Raw genomic sequence first — 19200 nt, forward strand, 5'->3', positions numbered from 1 at the left:
CTGTTGGCTCCACCAGGCAGAGACGAGACTGGATCTGTGCTGTACCCTGCTGTGTGGTCCCAATGCCCTGTACACCGGAAGTGCCCAGGAAGTGTCTGTGGGTGACTCAACTGAAGTCAACAAAATATGTACCAAAGCCAATTTTGTGCCACAGCTTGTGATGGGATTACAGAGATGAAAGTGAAGTGTTGGTTACTCAGTCGTGTCTGACTCTTTGGGACAGTAGCCCACCAGGCTCCTCTTTCCATGGAATTCTCCAGACAAGAATACTGGAGTGGGTAGCCATTCCCTTCTCCAGAAGATCTTCCAGATCCAGGGATCGAACCCTGGTCTCCTGTATTGCAGGCAGATTCTTTACCATCTGAGCCACCAGGGAAGCACAGAGATGAAAAGGTGCTCTAAAATTTATCCCATAGCCTTCAATAAAAAATAAATTAATTTAAAAAATTTATCCCAAAGCTCTACTTTCTGGGGTTTGTATCCTACTAAGGGCACTGCCCTGGCCTCCTGCCTCCTCCACATATGACAGCCTCAGGTGTGTTAAAAAACCTCAAGCAGACCTGGCTCTGTGAGCTGGCTCCTGCTGACTGCCAAACCATCCCCCTCCCTCCCCACTGCAGCCAGTCAAGCCCTCTGAGCCTTAAATAGCTCTACTCACTCTCACCTCTGGGTCTTTGCCCCTATGGTGTTCATCAGGAGTCATTTTTGTCTTGCTTCAAATCCCTGCTTGATCCATCATGTCCTTTACACAGAACGCGCCTCCTCCATCCCCCAAGCTCCCTGCCCCTCATCCCCTCCCTTCAGCCTCAGTCTGTGCCTGTCCCGTCATCTTGGTTTTCTTGGTTATCCATAATGATTAATTGCCTCCCTGCCAGACAAGACAGTGAGGTGACCCAGTCTGTCTGGTTTTCACAGATTCTAGGTCTGGGCTTGGGGCATGGAGCACAAAAAGGGACCGCCATAACTTTCAGGGCCTCATTGGAAAAATACTGTAAAGGAGAACTTCACTTTTGTTTGGGGCTACTTCCCTGCCTCCTTCCTGGGCAGATCCAGCCCAGTTCCCTTCCTTAGGTGTGAAATCAGTTCCTCTAGGTGCCCAACACACGCACACACGCCACAAATGGGTAAACTGAGGCCGGAGGAAGCCAGACTGTTGCCAGGGCCCCACGGAGACTGAGTCCTGGAGCCTGCTGAGACCCCTCAGGGTAACCTGGGCCCTTCTCTCCGCTGTCACTCCTTCCCTGAGTTCCAGGGTCTTCAGCAGGCTCTTCAGCAGCCTGAGCAGGACTGCTGCTGCAGAGGCTTCCGGAACTTTCTGCCCCTCCCCGTCCCCGGCCCCCACATGGCCATGACTTTCGGTAAGTGACAGCAGCTCAGGAAGCTGAGGGGCCCACACAGGAAGGAGCAAGTGGGACTTTCCTCCCGCTGCTGCCCGGCTCTGCCCTCCCGTCGCCAGCCCAGGGCCCTCACCTCCAGGTAAGAGCTGGTGGAGCCACTTGGCTCTGGTCGGAGGTGGGGGTGGGGGAAGACTGTGTGGACGGCCGCTGCTGGGGACAGGACGGCCGCCGCTGGGGACAAAGGCGAGTTTGCCTTCTAGGTCTCAGAGAAAAGCCGTCTGACATAAGCTGGGACAGCTGGCGGTGCGGCCTCTGGCAAAGCGCTTCCCCTCTGGGCCTCAGCTTTGTGCCGCACACGAGGCCGAGGCCTTGAATTCCCAGCATCCCGGACCTGAAGGAATCCTTGCGCATGCGCCCAGGGCTCCACCCTCTGGGGACACACTTCGCGTCTCCTATACTCCCAGTTCCCAGGCCCGAGCACTGGGTGACCAACCAACCTTCCCTTCTGGGCATGTGGAACTTTTGATGTTAAAACAGGGACGTTTCTCTGGGCACCAAACAGACTTTCTATTTTTACTTTCGATATTTTAAAAATCATGGTGGTTTTTTCTTTTTTTTAAAGATTTATTTTAAACAAAAGACACTGCGCTGTAACATTTACGTAAAGATGCAAAGATCAGGGCGACTGTTTGAAATAAGGTTTCGGGCATCTCTGTGAGAAGTGACACAGCGGGGTGGGGTGGGGAAAGTTCCAATTCCTGGTCTGGGAGCTGGTAACACTGGAGTGTCCCTAGGGGAAAGTTTTCTCTCCCCTAGGTTCTACCTCCCTGACGGTAAGCCTCAAACCACTGTCCTAAGGGACCTTCCCATTTGGTTTGCCTGACATTTGTCAAGTGCTTGCTGAGCATGTCACCAAGGGTTTGTATCATTTAGTGGGGATTAAATGTGTTGATGGGCTTTCCTGATGGCTCAGAAGGTAAAGACTCTTCCTGCAATGCAGGAGAACTGGGTTCAATCCTTGGGTTCGGAAGATTCCCCTGGAGAAGGGAATGGCTACCCACTCCAGTATTTTTGCTGGAGAATTCCATGGACTGAGGAGCCTGGTGGGTTACAGTCCATGGGGTTGTGAGAGTCAGACAACTGAATGGCCAACACTCTCACTTTTAAACGTGTTGACAGGTTGGACTGGACTCCATAAACTACCTCACTGAAGCAGGTGGGAGTCAGTGCACTTCATAGCCGAGAAAACTGTGTCCCAACTGTGCGAGCCCTGCTGGAGTCACAAAGCCAGGATATGGTGGGGCTGGGATTTGAACCCACAGCCTGAAGTTTTCATGGATCCTCAGTCTCAGGCTTATATTCTGAGTGTGTTAAAATCTCATTTACACTCTCTGCCCCCTCCCACTATTATTTTGGAACATAGTTTTGTTGTTGTTTGTTTTTTGTTTTACATTTTTTGGCCATATCCAGTGGCATGTGGAATCTTAGTTCTCCCACCAGGTATCAAACCCACATCCCCTGCATTGGAAGCACAGTCTTCACCACTGGACGGCCAGGGAAGTCCCTGGAACATAGTTTTTATCCAATATTCTCTTTGTATCATCTTCATTTGTGTCAATTTAAGTAAATCTTCTTCATCTTCCTCCTTTTCCTCTGGCATGTGAAACCCAATTCCTTCCTCTACCCAACCCAGGGTCCTGAGCTCTGGGTCCCCCAGGGTGAGAGAGATCTGGAAGGTGGCTGGTGTAGAACTCCTGGAAATAATGTTGGTGGTTTCCTCCTGGACCTAACCCAGGGAGGACTTCCTACTCTGGGGAACTAATGGAACAGAGATGCAGGGATCAGGGGAGACAGAGGCAGAGATCTCTGTTGATTGAATCTGATGATGACTAAGTCTGATGTCTGGATCAGCCCCCGAGGGATGCGTTACTGATGCTGCTAAGTCGCATCAGTCGTGTCCGACTCTGTGCGACCCCACAGACGGCAGCCCACCAGGCTCCCCCGTCCCTGGGATTCTCCAGGCAAGAACACTGGAGTGGGTTGCCATTTCCTTCTCCAATGCATGAAAGTGAAAAGTGAAAGTCAAGTCGCTCAGTCGTGTCCGACTCTTAGCGACCCCATGGACTGCATCCCACCAGGCTCCTCCATCCATGGGAATTTCCAGGCAAGAGTACTGGAGTGGGGTGCCAAACCAGCTGCTAAAGCTTCTTTCCCCAGCCTCAGAAGTGCTAGAATCCTCCAGCTTCACAAGGAGGGGTGGCCTCTTCTATCTCCTCAAACACCCACGTGCACAGGCCACTGGGCTTCATAGGTGGCGCTGGGCAGTGCAGGAGCTGCAGGAGTCCTGAGTTGGATCCCCAGGCCAGGAATATCCCCAGGAGGAGGGAATGACAACCCACTCCAGTATTCTTGCCTGAAGAATCCCATGGACAGAAGAGCTTGGAGGGCTACAGTTCACAGGGTCGCAAAGAATCAGTCACAACTGAGTATGCACACTTGCACAGGCCAATAACTATCTGCTTGCTGGTTAGCAAATCCCTATATCTGTGATTGATTGATCATGCCTGTCTGGAGAAGGGATTGGAATGTGGGTGCGTGTGGAGGCTGGAGGTTGACTAGAGGTGTTTGCCCTGGGCACCAAGAGTCTGAAGTGTGTGAATTCACACACAAATTTGTGTGAATGTCTTCCAGCTTCCCAGCACAGCCCTCACTGGGAGTGGTATGGCTCCTCACCCACCTTGCACACTCAGTTCCCTCTCCCTGCCTTTGTCCATGTCTGCCCTTCTCTTTCTGTCCCTCTCTCCTCCTTATTTCTCCGGCTTCATCCCTACCTCACTCAGTCATATTTCTTTCACCCCCCCCCCCAATCCTACCTCAGAAGATCTGCAACCTTGTCCTGTGATCACAACTGAGGGGCTACCTTTTTCTGTGTTCAGGCAGGCTGCACTCATGGCACCTCCAAGTGAGGAGACACCCCTGATTTCTCAGCGCTCCTGCAGCCTCTCCTCTTCAGAGGCTGGTGCCCTGCATGTGCTGCTGCCCCCTCGGGGCCCTGGACCCCCACAGTGCCTGTCCTTCTCCTTTGGGGACCACTCAGCTGAAGACCTGTGTGTTTGCGCTGCTAAGGCCAGTGGTAAGTGAGTCCCTAGAAGGCTTGGTCAGAAGAAGCGTTAGGGTTGTGTGGAACACAGATTGGGAGCTGGAATAGCTGTCAAGCCGAGTCAGCACTGGATCTGGGGCTTTGAGGGATGAGTAGGAGTTTGGTAAGGGAGGAAGTTGCATAGGGAACAGCATGTGCATAGACTCAGAGGCATGATAGTCTATGAGAAGAAACAGATGGTCATCCCTCGAGGTAAGCTGTTAGGTAGAAAGAGATGCTCTGGAGAGAGAGGCAGGGAGCCCTGAGAAGCAGGCTGAGTCCATGGCTTTTCTCCTCAGGGCACTGAGGAGCCCTGGAATGGGTGCCAGCAGGGGTGGGACATGATGTCAGAGCTGAAGGTGAGAAAGAGCCTGTGGGGCTGCATGAGGATAACAAGGCAGCCCTGCAGGGGGCAGGTGGGGAGATTTGAGAGGGAACTGATGTGACCGTCCCCTCAGGCATCCTGCCCGTGTACCACTCCCTCTTTGCTCTGGCTTTGGAAGACCTGTCCTGCTGGTTCCCCCCAAGCCACATCTTCTCCGTGGAGGACACGGGTACCCAGGTCCTCGTCTACAGGCTCCGGTAGGAAGTGTCTCCCCCCCTCCCCCTGCCCTCCAAATGTGGGTTAAATGATCCCGGGAGGGCATGCCTTTTGCTGAGGGCTTGGGAAATGGGAGTTTAAAACCACAGTAACCCTTGGATCATCATCTCCCTGCACCTCCTGGTCGGTGCCCCAAGGGAGGGCATGAGCACTGCTCATTTCACAGATGAGAAGACTAATGTCAGAGAGGGTGGTTCACTTGTCCAACATCACACATCAAGTCAAGGGTATAACCTGGGCTGTGTGAGGTCTTGGCACAGTCCCCTCCTCATCATATCCCCTACTCCAGGGTTCTCCCCTCCCCCACAGCTTTTACTTCCCTAACTGGTTTGGACTAGAGAAGTGCCACCGATTTGGGCTACGAAAGGACTTGACCAGCGCCATCTTGGATCTGCCAGTCCTGGAGCACCTCTTTGCTCAGGTAGGTGTCTGCATGGGGATCAGCTCAGGGGTAGGGGTAGCCAGGGCAATGTCAGGGCTCATGTTTGGGCAGCCTTGGCTGACTCTCCTGTAAGTAGAGCTGAGGGAGGAGGTGGGAATGAATTGGGCGGTATGAAGAGGAAGGGGCTAGTTGGGTGGGCGGGGCTCAGAGTGGCAGCCCCAGGGTGAAGGTCGGCCAGGGATGGGGGTCTATTGACGACATCAGGGCTTATGGTTGGGCTGTGACCGGCTCCTAGCACCGCCATGACCTGGTGAGCGGCCGCCTCCGGGTAGGCCTCAGCCTCAAGGAACAGGGTGAGTGTCTCAGCTTGGCTGTTCTGGACCTGGCCCGGATGGCCCTCGAGCAGGCTCAGCGGCCCGAGGAGTTGCTGAAGACGGTCAGGTGAGGGCTTCCAGGCTGTGGCGCCCAGCCTCTACCTGGGAGCGAGCCAACATGGCTCCACCAGGGCATCATGAGTCCGGCTCCCCACCTACAAGCCTACAGTGTGTTCATGGGACCCAACCCCTCTCCTTGAACCCAGCCCCCCTGAGACTCCATAGCCAGACCTCAGGTAGCTAAAAGGACTATGTCCCTGTCTGTCTCATGGACCCCAATGGCCCTTCCCATGGAGGCCCTCCCTACTCCCATGCCTATCCCCGAGTGTGTTTCTGTGTGTGTTGTGTGGCCCCCTACTGAGGCCACACTCCAACCCTTCACCTAGAGGCTGGGTTGATGTGCCGCCTCGGTCCTCCCTGGCCGAGACCCCGCCCCATACTGAGGGCCCCACTCCTCCCACTTGCAGCTACAAGGTCTGCCTGCCCCCTGGCCTACGCGACCTGATCCAGGGTTTGAGCTTCGTGACTCGGAGGCGCATCCGAAGGACAGTGTGCCGGGCCTTGCGCGGCGTGGCGACCTGCCAGGCTGACAGGCACTCGCTCATGGTCAAGTACATCATGGACCTCGAGAGGCTGGATCCAGACAGGGCTGCCGAGACCTTCCGCGTGGGTCTCCCCGGCGCTGCTGGTGGTCAGGATACGCCGGGGCTGCTCCGTGTGGCTGGTGGCAGTGGCATCGCCTGGAGCCCAGGAGAACACGAGGTGTGTGGCGGGGCCAAGGGGAGGGGCAGGGTCGTGGGCGGGGATTGGGGGCGGGGCCGAGGGAGAGGAGGGGCAGTGAGGGGGCTTGGGACGGAGGGGCTAGCGCCCAGCTGAGTGAGGTGTGGGTAGGGCTGAGCGAGGAAGCGGAGATGAAAAGGGCGGGACGTAGAGGGAGGGTTTAGTAGGGTGTGCGGGGCTCAGAATGGGGCTAACAGCAGGTGGAGCGAAGAGGCAGGACTCGGGGTGGGTGAGGCTCCGAACTGGACTAAGAGACACCAGGAGATAAAGTGGAGTTAAGTGAGGGAGGGACTCGGGGCGGGGTCGGGGACCGGCCGAGAGAAGGACTCGGGGTTTGGCAGAGGTGAGGGGGCGGATATTTGGGATGAGCAGGGGAGGGAGTTGAGAGGGGTGGTGTGGCAGAAGGAGGCGGGGCTTGGTGGGGGCTTGACGGGAGAGGGATGGGACTTGGTGAGGCTGGGAGGAGAGGGTCTCGTGAGTGTGGACTGGTGGGGTCCCGGCTTCCAAAAAAGGACTTGGGGCGCGGAGGGGGCGGGATCCCCAGCTTCAGCCCTCCCCCTTCTTCACAGGTCCTCCAGCCCTTCTGCGACTTCCCAGAAATCGTGGATATCAGCATCAAGCAGGCGCCGTGCATTGGCCCGGCTGCCGAGCACCGCCTGGTCACCATCACCAGGACAGACAATCAGATCCTGGTGGGTGCTGGAACCCTCTCCCCTCCTGCCTTCCCCGTCCCTGACGGCGGGGACGCAGGATTGTCACCCTCGGACCGCGGCGGGCCCTGACACCGGTCCTCACAGGAGGCCGAGTTCCCGGGGCTTCCCGCAGCGTTGTCCTTCGTGGCGCTCGTGGATGGCTACTTCCGGCTGACCACGGACTCGAGGCACTACTTCTGCAGGGAGGTGGCGCCGCCGCGGCTGCTGGAGGAGGTGGCTGAGCAGTGCCATGGCCCTATCACGTAAGGACTCACTGGAGACCAAATCTCTGGCACTCCCTTTCCCGGTGCCTCGGTGCCCTTGCCTCTCAGGAGCCCTTCAACAGCACCAGGTGCATAGCTGGCGCTCAGTGAGTCTGCAGTTTCACTTCAGCCGCTTCCCTCCCGTTGGCTCCTTGAGGCCCCAGAGCCATTTCCTGGGGTTGCTCGAGGTGCCCAGGTGTGGAGTTTCACCTGCGGTTTCCTCTTTAATCCCCTAGGCAGAAGCCCAGCTTTCGGTTCATTTTACAAATGGGAGGGAGTGAGGGAATGTTACCTGGTGAGGTTCCCAGGGCTTCAGAGAAACCAAGATTAGAGCTCAGGTTTAGTTTGGTTTCTCTGCCTCCATCTGTTTCTCACCATCTTTGACTCTCAGTTCTCTTCCACCTTTCCCCACAGCCTGGATTTTGCCATCAACAAACTCAAGACTGGGGGCTCACTTCCCGGCTCCTACGTCCTCCGCCGCAGTCCCCAGGATTTCGACAGCTACCTCCTAACTGTTTGTGTCCTGGTCAGTCTACCTCCAGGGGCCAGGAGGGCAAGGAGGGCTTCCTGGAGGAGATGATATTTGAGCTGAGAACTGAAATATGAGTCAGCATGGCTTCCTGAAGAAGGGGAGGGAAAAGGCATTCCCAGTGGAGGGAATAGAATATGCAAAAACTTGGAGATTTGAGGAGAAGAGTGCCTCCCACTTCCACTCAGAAACCACTCACTCCTCTTTGCAGACCCCCCTGGGGCCGGATTATAAGGGCTGCCTCATCCGGTGCGACCCCACAGGAACCTTCTCCCTGGCTGGCCTTGGCCGTTCCCACAGCAGTCTTCGAGAGCTCCTGGCAGCCTGTTGGAATGGTGGGTTGCACGTGGATGGGGTTGAGCTGTACCTCACCTTCTGCTGCAACCCCAGACCTAAAGGTGAGCCTGCTTTCTCCCCCAAGCTGAATAGGCAATCTGGGACCCTGCCTTTCTGTATCTGTTCCAGCTCTTGAGTGGCAAGTGACAAAGACTGCTGGTCAAAGTAGTCTAGGAGGGAAAAAAGGTGATCTAGGGCTTGTGGGATACAGGCTGCTTCCAGGGATGGCTGAATCCAGGCACAGCTGGATCTGAGTGATGTTACTAGCACTTAGCCTCTGTTCATCTCTTGCCTCTTGCTCTGGGTGAATTTTGCTCTCAGACAGACCCCTGGGATGGGACAGCTTTGAGGTGTGAGTTCTCCAGATTTTCCCAGAATCCCTAGTAGGACTTGAGACCAGGCTGCCCACAGCATCACCTGCTCATTTGTACCACTGCAGGGTTCCTTCCATCTTGTTCTCACTCTCCCTCCCCTCACTGGGACTTCCTGGAGTTTCCTTTCAAATAAGCCGTGTGCCCTGGAACCCTCATCTTAGTCCTGGCTTCTGTAGAAGACCCCACGCTGAGACAGTTTAGCGTTTGTCACTCAGTTGTGGCTCTTTGTGACTCGGTCTGGCTCTTAGTGACTCCGCGGACTGTAGCCCACCAGGCTCCCCTGTCCACTCTCCAGGCAAGAATACCAGAATGGGTTGCCATTCTCTTCTCCAGGGGATCTTTCTGACCCAGAGATCAAACCCAGATCTCCCTCACTGCAGGCAGATTCTTTATCATCTGAGCCACCAAGGATGTCCCCACACTGAGACAGGGAGTGACCAATCCTTTGAGGACCTTTCACCTTTGACCTCTAGTTTTCTTCCTCCTTCCACTCCCCGTAGAAAAGTCCAATCTGATTGTGGTCCGGAGAGGCTGCAACCCACCCACATCATCCCCTGTTCAGCCCCAATTCCAGTGCCAGCTGAGTCAGATGACGTTTCACAAGATCCCTGCTGACAGCCTGCAGTGGGTAAGGGGCCCCAGGAAATGGGGGAAACATACTTCAGGTGGGATCCAGAGACCAGGTCTGCATCCATCTCTGCTGTGTGGCCTCAGTCGTGTGATATAACCTCTTTGTGTCTCTGTTTCATCATCTGTAAAATTGATCCATTACCTGTGCCTTGCTTGGGCCAGGGCTAAGGGACAGGGTCCCATGGGAGCCCTGTTACTGGCCTTTCATGTTGCCTCCTCACTCTCCAGCATGAGAACCTAGGTCACGGGTCCTTCACCAAGATTTATCGGGGCTGTCACCATGAGATTGTGGATGGGGAGGCCCGCGAGACAGAGGTACTGCTCAAAGTGATGGATGCCAAGCACAAGAATTGCATGGAGGTGAGCAGGGTTGGACCAAACCTTCTGGGTTAGGGCCTAGCTGGAGAGGGGGTTTTGGATTCATAGAAATTTAAAAACACACAGGGTCGGACTTCCCTGGTGGTCCAGTGGTTAAAACTCCATGCTCCCACAGCAGCAGGTGCAGGTTCGATCTCTGGTTGGGGAAGATCCTGCATGCTGCAGTGCAGCCAAAAAAAAAAAAAAAAAAAACAGAAAAGAAACCCAAAATCAAAACAAAGAGAATACACACAAGGTCTTAAAATAACAGAAATGTAGCCACAGCGTCTCCATGAAATATAGAAGGGTGGGGAATTCAGATGCAAACAGGCAGAGTATACCAGACAGAGGGAACAGCCGGTGCAAAGGTCCTGAGGCAGGGCCAAGTCTGGCATGTTTAAGGAATAGCAAGGAGAACAGTGGGTCAGAGAGGAATGAGCAAAGGAGAAGAGAGGAACGATGCGGGCGGAGGCATCTTCAGGGGCTGGGCAACACAGAGGAAGGTTTGAGCCAAAAGGTGAGTGACTCAAGGTAGACTACAGTGGGGACGTCCTGCCTCCATCAAAAAAATCACGACACAGAGTGCTGTGTGCATTAATGGTGGACTCCAAGGCCAAAGGAAGCTGGCGGCCAGGTCTCCTGAGGCAAGTTTGTGAGCAGCAAGTTTGGGGTTCATTGATCTGACCCAGGAGTGGAAGAAATCCATACATGTTCTCTCCATTCTTCCCCCTCAGTCATTCCTGGAAGCAGCGAGCTTGATGAGCCAAGTGTCATACCAGCATCTCGTATTGCTCCACGGCGTGTGCATGGCTGGAGACAGTGAGAGACACTCCCCATCTCTGCCCTGCCTCACTGGGCCCACCTACAGCAGCAATAGCAGTACACAATCAGAGCCTGCCCTGGCTGGGGCTCCATTCCACCAGGGTCTATCATCTTGTACTCATGTACCTCCATCATCACTCTTTGAATAAGCAGCTCCTGGCTCCCCCCAATACTTAAGCCCCCAGAATTATCTCAAGTCAGGCAGACCTGGGTTCTGATCTATTGTGTACCATCTCTACAGCTTTGCAAGGTCCATGCTCCCTCTCCAAGCCTTGTTTCCGTCAGTTCAGCTCAGCAGCTGTTTATTGGGAGCCCAACATGTGCCAGGAGCTGGGTGCATAGCATAGAACATGACAGGCTGAGCAGGATGATAAATGATTGGGTGTGGCAGGGCAGCACAGGTCATTGTGGGTGATCAGAGGCTGCTAACCCACTTGGAGGTCAAGCAGTGATTCTGAGTAGGTAAGGATACATTCTAAGCTGGAAAGGCAAGAATAAATAGACATTAGGGAAGTGAGAGAAGAGGGGTGTTCCAGTCAGAAACACAGAACTTGCAAAGGGTTGGGAGTGAGTCATGGAGAGAGTGCAACACCTTCTAGGCATTACAGGCAAATGGTTCTGAGATGGGAAGTAGGGAAGCAGAGAGGTGAATAGGGTAAGGATGGAGGAATAGGGGAGGGAAAAGTCAGAGCTGAGAGTTCAAGCGACCCTTGAAGGTGGGGTTGGGGGCAGAGCCTGTTGAATACAATACAGTCCTACCTCCCAACCCTGCCCCTTCCTACTTCCATCAGGTATCATGGTTCAGGAATTTGTACGCCTGGGAGCACTGGACACATATCTACGCAAGTGTGGCCACCTAGTGCCAGCCAGCTGGAAGCTACAGGTGATCAAACAGCTGGCCTATGCCCTCAACTATCTGGTGAGTGCTCCTCTGCCTGCTCCATCCTCCATTCACAGAGTGGACGGGGCTTTGAGAGTGGGCTCTGTCGTATGGATAGGAGTTTGGCAAGGGTGGAGGGCAAGTGGAGGGCATTTGAGACTGAGGGAACAGCATACATACAGGCTCAGAGGTGTAAGAGCAGAAGGAGACAGCTGACCATTCATGGAAGTTGAGGGGACTGGCCAGCTTCCCCAGAAGAAAGAACATTAAAGTTGGGGCCTTGGAGACTGAGTAGAAGTTCATTAAGGAAAAAAAGGAAGGAGGGCATGTCAGGCTGAGAGAAAAGCCTGGGCAAAGGCTTCAGCTTAGATGTGTTGCTTGTCCAGGAGTGTATCAGGTCTGTTCACCTGGCAGGAGACCATAGTGGAGATGTGGGAGAGAGAAGCCCATGGGAAGAGTGACCAAGAGTTGGATTTCGAAGGGCCTTGAGTGCCAGTCTAAGGACCTTTGACTTTATCCTGAAGGGAGTAAGGAGCCATGGGATGAAGGAGCATTGTTTAAGAAGAGGAGGGACACAGGAGGTGTATTGCCAGTAGTGTAGGAAAGATGTTGAAGTATGGTCTGAGCAGTACCAGGTGGGCCTTGAAGGATGTGTAGGAGTTCGCCAACCAGCATATTCATTCATCCCCACCCCACCCCCGGCATTTCCCTGTGCTTGGTCCACTTAGGAAGACAAAGGTCTCCCTCATGGCAATGTCTCAGCCCGGAAGGTGCTCTTGGCTCGTGAGGGGACTGATGGGAACCTGCCTTTCATCAAGCTGAGTGACCCGGGTGTCAGCCCCACTGTGCTAAGCCTGGAGAGTAAGTGCTGAGGGGTGAAGGAGGGAGGGACCTAGTGGGGCAAGAAAGCGGATCCCTGATCCCATCCTTGCCTCCTGCACCAGTGCTCACTGACAGGATCCCCTGGGTGGCCCCTGAATGTCTCCAGGAGGCCCGAACACTTGGCTTGGAAGCTGACAAGTGGGGCTTTGGAGCCACAGTCTGGGAGGTGTTCAGTGGTGTCACAGTGCCCATCAGCACCCTGGAGCCTGCCAAGGTCAGAGCGCCAGCATTGGCTTCTAGAGCTCTCATTTGACCGAAGGGTAGAATGAAGTCCAGCTTGGGGAGGATGGGTGGGTCTAGGGGGTACCTCTGAGGGTTCAACTGGGGGTAACCAGCCCTTCATCCTGCCTTTAGAAGCTCCAGTTTTACCAGGAACGGCAGCAGTTGCCTGCCCCTAAGTGGATGGAGCTGGCCCTGCTGATCCAACAGTGCATGGCCTATGAGCCAGGCCAGAGGCCCTCTTTCCGTGCTGTCATCCGTGACCTGAACAGCCTCATCACTTCAGGTGCCCACTTGAGCCAGGCAGGGTGGGCAGGGCTGGGATGTCATATTGGACCCAGTAGAAGAGTGAGATTTGTATGTGGAGCCTGCCCTGCATGCCAGGCAAGGTTGGAATGGTTGATGACTGTAAAAGTCAGTATGAGCTTCAACAGCTATTGTAACAAACAAGCCCCTCAGTTCAAAGCCACATTCAATGAATGTTTGGCTCTCATTCAGTGAGGGTGTCCAAGTCAGCAAGAAACTCTCCTTTTGTGGTTCCACCCATCCTATGGCCTTAGGCCCCTATTGGATCCTCTGCAAACAGGAGAGAGAGTATTGAGGGTCCCACGCTAGGTTTTCATGGGCCAGGTCTAAAGGAGCTTCCAGTACATCTCTCTCCCCTGTCACCCCATGGCAGTGAAGTCTGGGAAATGCCTTTCTGTCTGTGTGCAGCATGTGCACTGCATAAGAGGGCTGCCTTTGCCAAGAGGCACCTTTTCCCAGCCCTACAAAGTACCTCTTGGCTTGCAGTGGCCCTGCCATAATGCACAGAGAGGGTAAGCATAAGATGGAGGTCACACAGCAAGTTAGCTTAGGAGTGGGGGCCCAGGGCCCAATACACTCCTTACTCACTGCCTGTGCCCCCCAGATTATGAGCTCCTCTCAGACCCCACACCTGGCACCCTGGCGCCCCGTGATGGGCTCTGGAATGGTACCCAGCTCTACGCCTGCCAGGACCCTACCATCTTTGAAGAGAGACACCTCAAATACATCTCACAGCTGGGCAAGGTGAGGTGGGTTAGGCTGGGGTGGGTGGGGGAGCACTCATGCATGTGAACACCAGCCCCATTGTCCCCCAGGGCAACTTTGGCAGCGTGGAACTGTGCCGCTACGACCCGCTGGGCGACAACACAGGGGCCCTGGTGGCCGTGAAGCAGTTGCAGCATAGTGGGCCAGAACAGCAGAGGGACTTCCAGCGGGAGATCCAGATCCTCAAAGCCCTCCACAGTGACTTCATTGTCAAGTACCGGGGTGTCAGCTATGGCCCAGGTGAACCGCTCTTCAAATTACACACCCTCATCCTTCTGCACGACCATTGAAGGTGGTCTGAGAACACCAGCAGGGGCGCTACTGACTGATCTTGTTTATCCAGATCTGCCTTGTTGTTTAGTCACTCAGTCCTGTCCCACTCATTTGTGACCTCCCTCCTGGATTGTAGCCCACCAGGCTCCTCTGTCCGTGGGACTCTCCAGGCAAGAATGCCGGAGTGGGTTGCCATTTCCTACTCCAGGGGATCTTCCCCATTCAGGGATCAAACCGGTATCTCCTGCAAGTCTCCTGCATTGCAGGCTGATTCTTTACTGCAGAGCCACTGGAGAAGCCTAAGACTACCTTCTCATCGTCAGTTTTCCCACCTGAAAAAAACGGGTCATTATGAAGTTAAAAAGAATTAATGTATATTATAGAAAGTACTCAAATAGATTAGCGATACGTGTCACTGTGGCCGTTCCCATTTTATAGAAAGCAATATTGAGGCCCGGAGGGGACACAAGGTCCCACTCTGATCGGGGAAGAAGAATGGAGAAGGGAAGGAGAGGAAGTTAGGCCCTGTGGTGACTCCTCCCTGCCTCCCCCGCCACCCCTAGGCCGCCAGAGCCTGCGGTTGGTCATGGAGTATCTGCCCAGTGGCTGCCTGCGCGACTTCCTGCAGCGGCACCGCGCCCGCCTCGACGCTGGCCGCCTGCTCCTCTACGCCTCACAGATCTGCAAGGTGCGGGGCGGAGGAGAGCGGGACAACCGTGGACCTGCCGCGTCCACAGAGCTGGCTTGATGGGCGGGGTCTGCATGGATTCGCCAGGAAGGCTGAGGGTTGAAGTTTGGGGTCCAGGTTAGGTTGGAAATGCGGTTGAGTTAGGGCTAAGGTCGGGGACTTCTCTTGTGGCTCAAACGGTAAAGAATCTGCCTGCAGTGCAGGAGACCTGGGTTCCATCCCTGGGTCGGGAAGATCCCCTGGAGGAGGGCATGGCCACCCACTCCAGTATTCTTGCCTGGAGAATCCCATGGACAGAGGAGCCTGGTGGGCTACAGTCCATGGGGTCGCAAAGAGTCGGACACGACTGAGCGGCTAACTAACACTTCTAGTAGGTCCAAAACAATAAGAAGGTGAGGACTGGAGTGCAAGATGGGTCAGCGGTAGGGTTAGGCCTGGGATCTGGGTTGGGGCTGCTGCTGGATTCCAAGTCAGACTTGGGGCCCCTGCGGAGTCATCCTGAGGGTCCACACCCCACGCCCGCCCGTAGGGCATGGAGTACCTGGGCTCCTGCCGCTGCCTGCACCGCGACCTGGCAGCCCGGAACATCCTGGTGGAAAGCGAGACGCACGTCAAGATCGCCGACTTCGGCCTCGCCAAGCTGCTGCCTCTCGACAAAGAGTACTACGTGGTCCGCGAGCCAGGCCAGAGCCCCATCTTCTGGTAGGAACCTCCTCCCAGCCCCACCCTTCCTCCGTACTACCCAGGCAGCTCCGCCTCTCGCGCTTTTCGGTTCCCACCCCGCCTCCCGCGGGGAGGGAGCCCGCTGTGGCCACGCCCCCATAGCCCTGGCTCCTCCCCATCACGCTCCTTTTCTGGTTCTGGCTCCGCCCCTCCCTGGCCCTGCTCCCCACCCCCGCTCAGCCCCGCCCCGCTCTGGCCCCGCCCCGGCCCTGCCCCGGCACCTCAGAGCTTTGGAGCAATCTCCCATCCCACAGCCAGGGAAACTGAGACCTCAGAACTGGCTGGGACTGACTTTCTCATAGTCACCTACCGGGACCAGCTACCCAAATCCAGGGCTGCGCCCTTTCCTGTCCTCTGCCTTACTGTCGCATCCCAAGACCTCCCGGGCCCCCTCCAGGTATGCCCCAGAGTCCCTCTCGGACAACATCTTCTCGCGCCAGTCGGATGTCTGGAGCTTCGGGGTCGTCCTGTACGAGCTCTTCACCTACAGTGACAAGAACTGTAGCCCCTCAGCCGTGAGTTGGCATCCCTGGGTTCCTCATACCCTCTTCCCACTCAGGTCAACCCCTGTCCTCTGTGCTGAGGGTCACCCGGTCCCATCCTTAGATGCTCCAGGAGGACCTCTTTTCACTATGACTGATACCTCCCGCTCCTCCCCTCCAGACACAGGCAGCTCCCTTCCCCATCCATCATAGACAACTCCTCCTCCCCAGTAGGAGCGCCTCCTTCCCTTACTACGGGTGGGTGATTTCCTTCCTCCCTTCACTGTGGCTGACCCCCACAATAACGGGCGGCCCCTCCCCTCTCCATGCTCCTCCCCCACCTCGGGCCCTCCCCCTTGGCTCCAGGAGTTCCTGCGGATGATGGGATGTGAGAGAGATGTTCCAGCCCTCTGCCGCCTCCTGGAGCTGCTGGCTGAGGGCCAGAGGCTGCCCGCACCTCCCGCCTGTCCTAGTGAGGTGAGCTCTGGAGGGCCTGCCTCTGTTTCCCACTTTGTAGATTCACCACGGTATCTCTTGGGCAAGCCTGCTGATCCCTCTGAATTACTCTCCACCGAGGATATCTCTTGGTTGAGAGCAGGGATCAGGGAATGAAGCTGAAGGGGATTTCTGGCCTCTGCTTTGCTGCTCTCTCACTGTATGGTAAAGCACAAACACTTTCAGAGCCTCAGTTTACCTATCTCCAAAATGGGAATAACAATGCCTTATAGGGTAGGGGAGAACCAATTTGCTAACACCTCTCCAGTGCTCATCTCAGAGCCTAGCATACTGTCAGTCCTCAGTAAATGATGATTCTTACAGTTTCTCATCAGAGCTTTTGTGGAAGTGTCTGACATGTGGTTGGTCACTCACAAATTAATTTGCTCAGGCCACAGACATTTATTGAACTCTGACTGTGTGCTGGGCTTTGTGCTGGGTGCTGGGGACCCAGTGGAGGTCAGAACAGATAATACCCCTCTTTCTTGTAACCACCGGAAGCTAACAAGAATATTCTGGTGGTGATCAATGTCTAGAAAGAGATGAGGGAGGTATAGTCAGGAGCAGCTTCCTAGAGGAGGTGGTGCCTGAGGGACGAAGAGGATACCATCCAAGGGGAAAGCTGGGAGAGAGCATTTTCAGTGGAGTACAGAACAGGTGCAAAGGCCCTGAGGTGGAAATGAGTTTAGTGTATTTGAAAAATGAGATGGGGGCAGATGTGGCTGCATGGAACACGAGAGGAGGTGATGGAGGACTTTTTCTAAGACCCATAGGGAGCCATGGGAAGCTTTGGAGCAAGAGAGGGATGGAGTCTAGTTTATATTTTAAAACTGCAAACAGGAGTCATGTCCTTTCTACCACTCCCATGTGACCCTGTTGTCTCTTCTCCACCCCTCAGGTTCATGAGCTCATGAAGCTGTGCTGGGCCCCTAACCCTCAAGACCGGCCATCATTCAGTGCCCTGGGCCCCCAGCTAGATGCGCTGTGGAGTGGAAGCCGGGGATAGTGTCCAGAGGCATGAGACTCTCACCTTCACTGCTTGTCTAGAGGGAGAGCACCATTCTCTGTCATTTTTCATATCTCCTGCACACGGACCTCTAGGTTCTGGTCTCCATGGACTTGCTGTGTGACCTTGAGCAGGACCCTGCTCCTCTCTGGTCCTCCTGCCTCACAGAGACCCCTCATAGGGCAACTGACATTGCACTTGGGGGAGCAACCCTGGCTTGCAGGGCAACAGCAACCTTGCGGCTTTTTGAACTTGGAAAGATTCAAGGCAGATGTCATGATGGGGTCTAATGAGCTCCATCCACTCCCCAGAATCAAGGGACCTCATTTAAGGCCCTTCCATTGTCCCAGCCTCTCAGAGTCTGGCCTGCAGCTTCCTGTTCTCATTTTCAGAGGAGACTTTATGTAGTTTTAAATATGTCATCTCCGGCTTCTATTCCCTTCTCCCTCTTTAGCTGGAGGAAGCCAAGGACAAGAGCAACTGTCCGGGCTGAAAATCCACTCTTTGAGGGGGAGCCTGCGGGACTGTTTGGAACCATGTAAGAGACCAGGAGAGGCTGAGGTCCCCGCCTCTGAACCTGAGTGTCCCAGGGCTTCTGTACACTGGCGCCCTTTCTGTCTGGACCAGAGGATCATCCAGTTGATAACAATGGAGCCTAACAGGAGCTTTTCATCAATTGAAGGAAGTAAAGGCATTCTTGGCAGAGGAAACGGAATAGCAAAGGGAAAAGGCTGAGTACAGGGGTTAGGAGCACGGGTGTTGGAGCCCACAGTTCTGCCAATTACTTGCTGTGTGATGGTGGGCGAGTTGCTTCCTTTCTCTGGCTTCAGCGCCACCCTCTGTATAATGGGCAATAGTGTTGGCCCTTGGGCTCCACAGAGTCAACTTCTGGAAGTTTGTGCGAAGGCATCTAGTGCAGGCTCAGCCCCCACCACTCCTTCATACCTGCCTGCAAGGTTTTTCTGCCACTTTCGCCTCCCTGGACAACTCTTATTCATCTCTCAAAACCCCAGCTATCACCTCCTTGCCGCCTTCCCTGGGATTCTCCCACTACTCCCATTCAGCCCTATACTTCCAGCTCTAGGGCTGGGGTACATCTATATCCAGCTCTGTCTCCTCTGACCTGGAGGCTCCTTGGGGAGCTGGGCTGGGGTGGGCACAAAGAGAACTCTGGGAGTGTTCATTGAATGAATAAAGAAGTTCAGTGGAAAGGATGGTTTGTTGCTGGACTTGGGCAATGGGAATTCTTGGGGATGTGTGAGCCAGGGAGGAATGTGATCAGAGTTGGGGGATAGAGACCCCTGGGGGCCACAGTGGGAGCCTCAGGACATGCTGGGGGAGGAGGGACAGGAGGGTGAGGCCCTCAAGGACAGAAGCCCTCCCCCAAACCCCAGCTGCTGGCCTTGGCTCTGTCCTGGGGAGCTGATTACAGGCTCTTGGGGGTGGAGGAAACAGGCTGCTCTGGGGGAGATCAGAGGGCAAGGCCCTATTGGGACGATTAGGCTATGGAGATGGGTCCAACATTATTGGGGGCCGAGAGAGCCCCCTGTTTGCTCCTCAGGACTGATGGAAAGATTTGGAGAGTGACAGAGACAGAGAGACACAGAAAGAGACTCAGAGAAGGACACAGGGAGCATAGGAGAGACAGACAGAGATCTCTGTACCTACCGTCAAAGTCTGCTTTGGTGAAAAGTGGTAGGGGGCTACAACACAGGGCTTTCAGCTCAGGGTCTCCCCTGAGCTGGATTGAGTAACCCTTATGCCTTAATTTCCCTCCTTGGTAAAACTGACACTCGGTAGAGGCCTCCAGCCCCTATCCAAACCAAAGAGACCCTGATGTGGAGGCGGAACCAACAAACACTCCT

The 19200-nt window shown here is 55.0% G+C and overlaps 1 protein-coding gene across 3 annotated transcripts; it reads left to right on the forward strand.

Moving 5' to 3' along the window:
* The first annotated feature begins 1327 nt into the window (after window positions 1-1327).
* On the forward strand, window positions 1328-18546 carry JAK3 (Janus kinase 3). Of its 3 annotated transcripts, none has more exons than XR_011567466.1 (24): window positions 1328-1476; window positions 4274-4470; window positions 4935-5058; window positions 5387-5498; window positions 5755-5900; window positions 6301-6595; window positions 7183-7305; window positions 7411-7568; window positions 7983-8094; window positions 8309-8495; window positions 9308-9435; window positions 9666-9797; window positions 10529-10613; window positions 11408-11535; window positions 12225-12357; window positions 12441-12592; window positions 12733-12883; window positions 13508-13647; window positions 13719-13908; window positions 14505-14629; window positions 15159-15331; window positions 15655-15867; window positions 16201-16311; window positions 17228-18546. XR_011567466.1 is itself a non-coding variant. In XM_019963864.2 (24 exons), exons 2-24 carry the CDS (start codon window positions 4287-4289, stop codon window positions 17333-17335), a joined length of 3315 nt encoding a protein of 1104 aa, XP_019819423.1. In that variant the 5' UTR covers window positions 1329-1476; window positions 4274-4286; the 3' UTR covers window positions 17336-18546. The 3 variants fall into 3 exon arrangements, 2 of the variants coding, with proteins under 2 accessions (XP_019819423.1, XP_070648644.1); XM_019963864.2 differs by having other exon boundaries at window positions 1329-1476; window positions 15750-15867; XM_070792543.1 differs by having other exon boundaries at window positions 1383-1476; window positions 4278-4470; window positions 15750-15867.
* Window positions 18547-19200: the final 654 nt, after the last annotated feature.

Source organism: Bos indicus, chromosome 7 (assembly GCF_029378745.1).
Source record: "Bos indicus isolate NIAB-ARS_2022 breed Sahiwal x Tharparkar chromosome 7, NIAB-ARS_B.indTharparkar_mat_pri_1.0, whole genome shotgun sequence".
Taxonomy (NCBI): Eukaryota; Metazoa; Chordata; class Mammalia; order Artiodactyla; family Bovidae; genus Bos; species Bos indicus.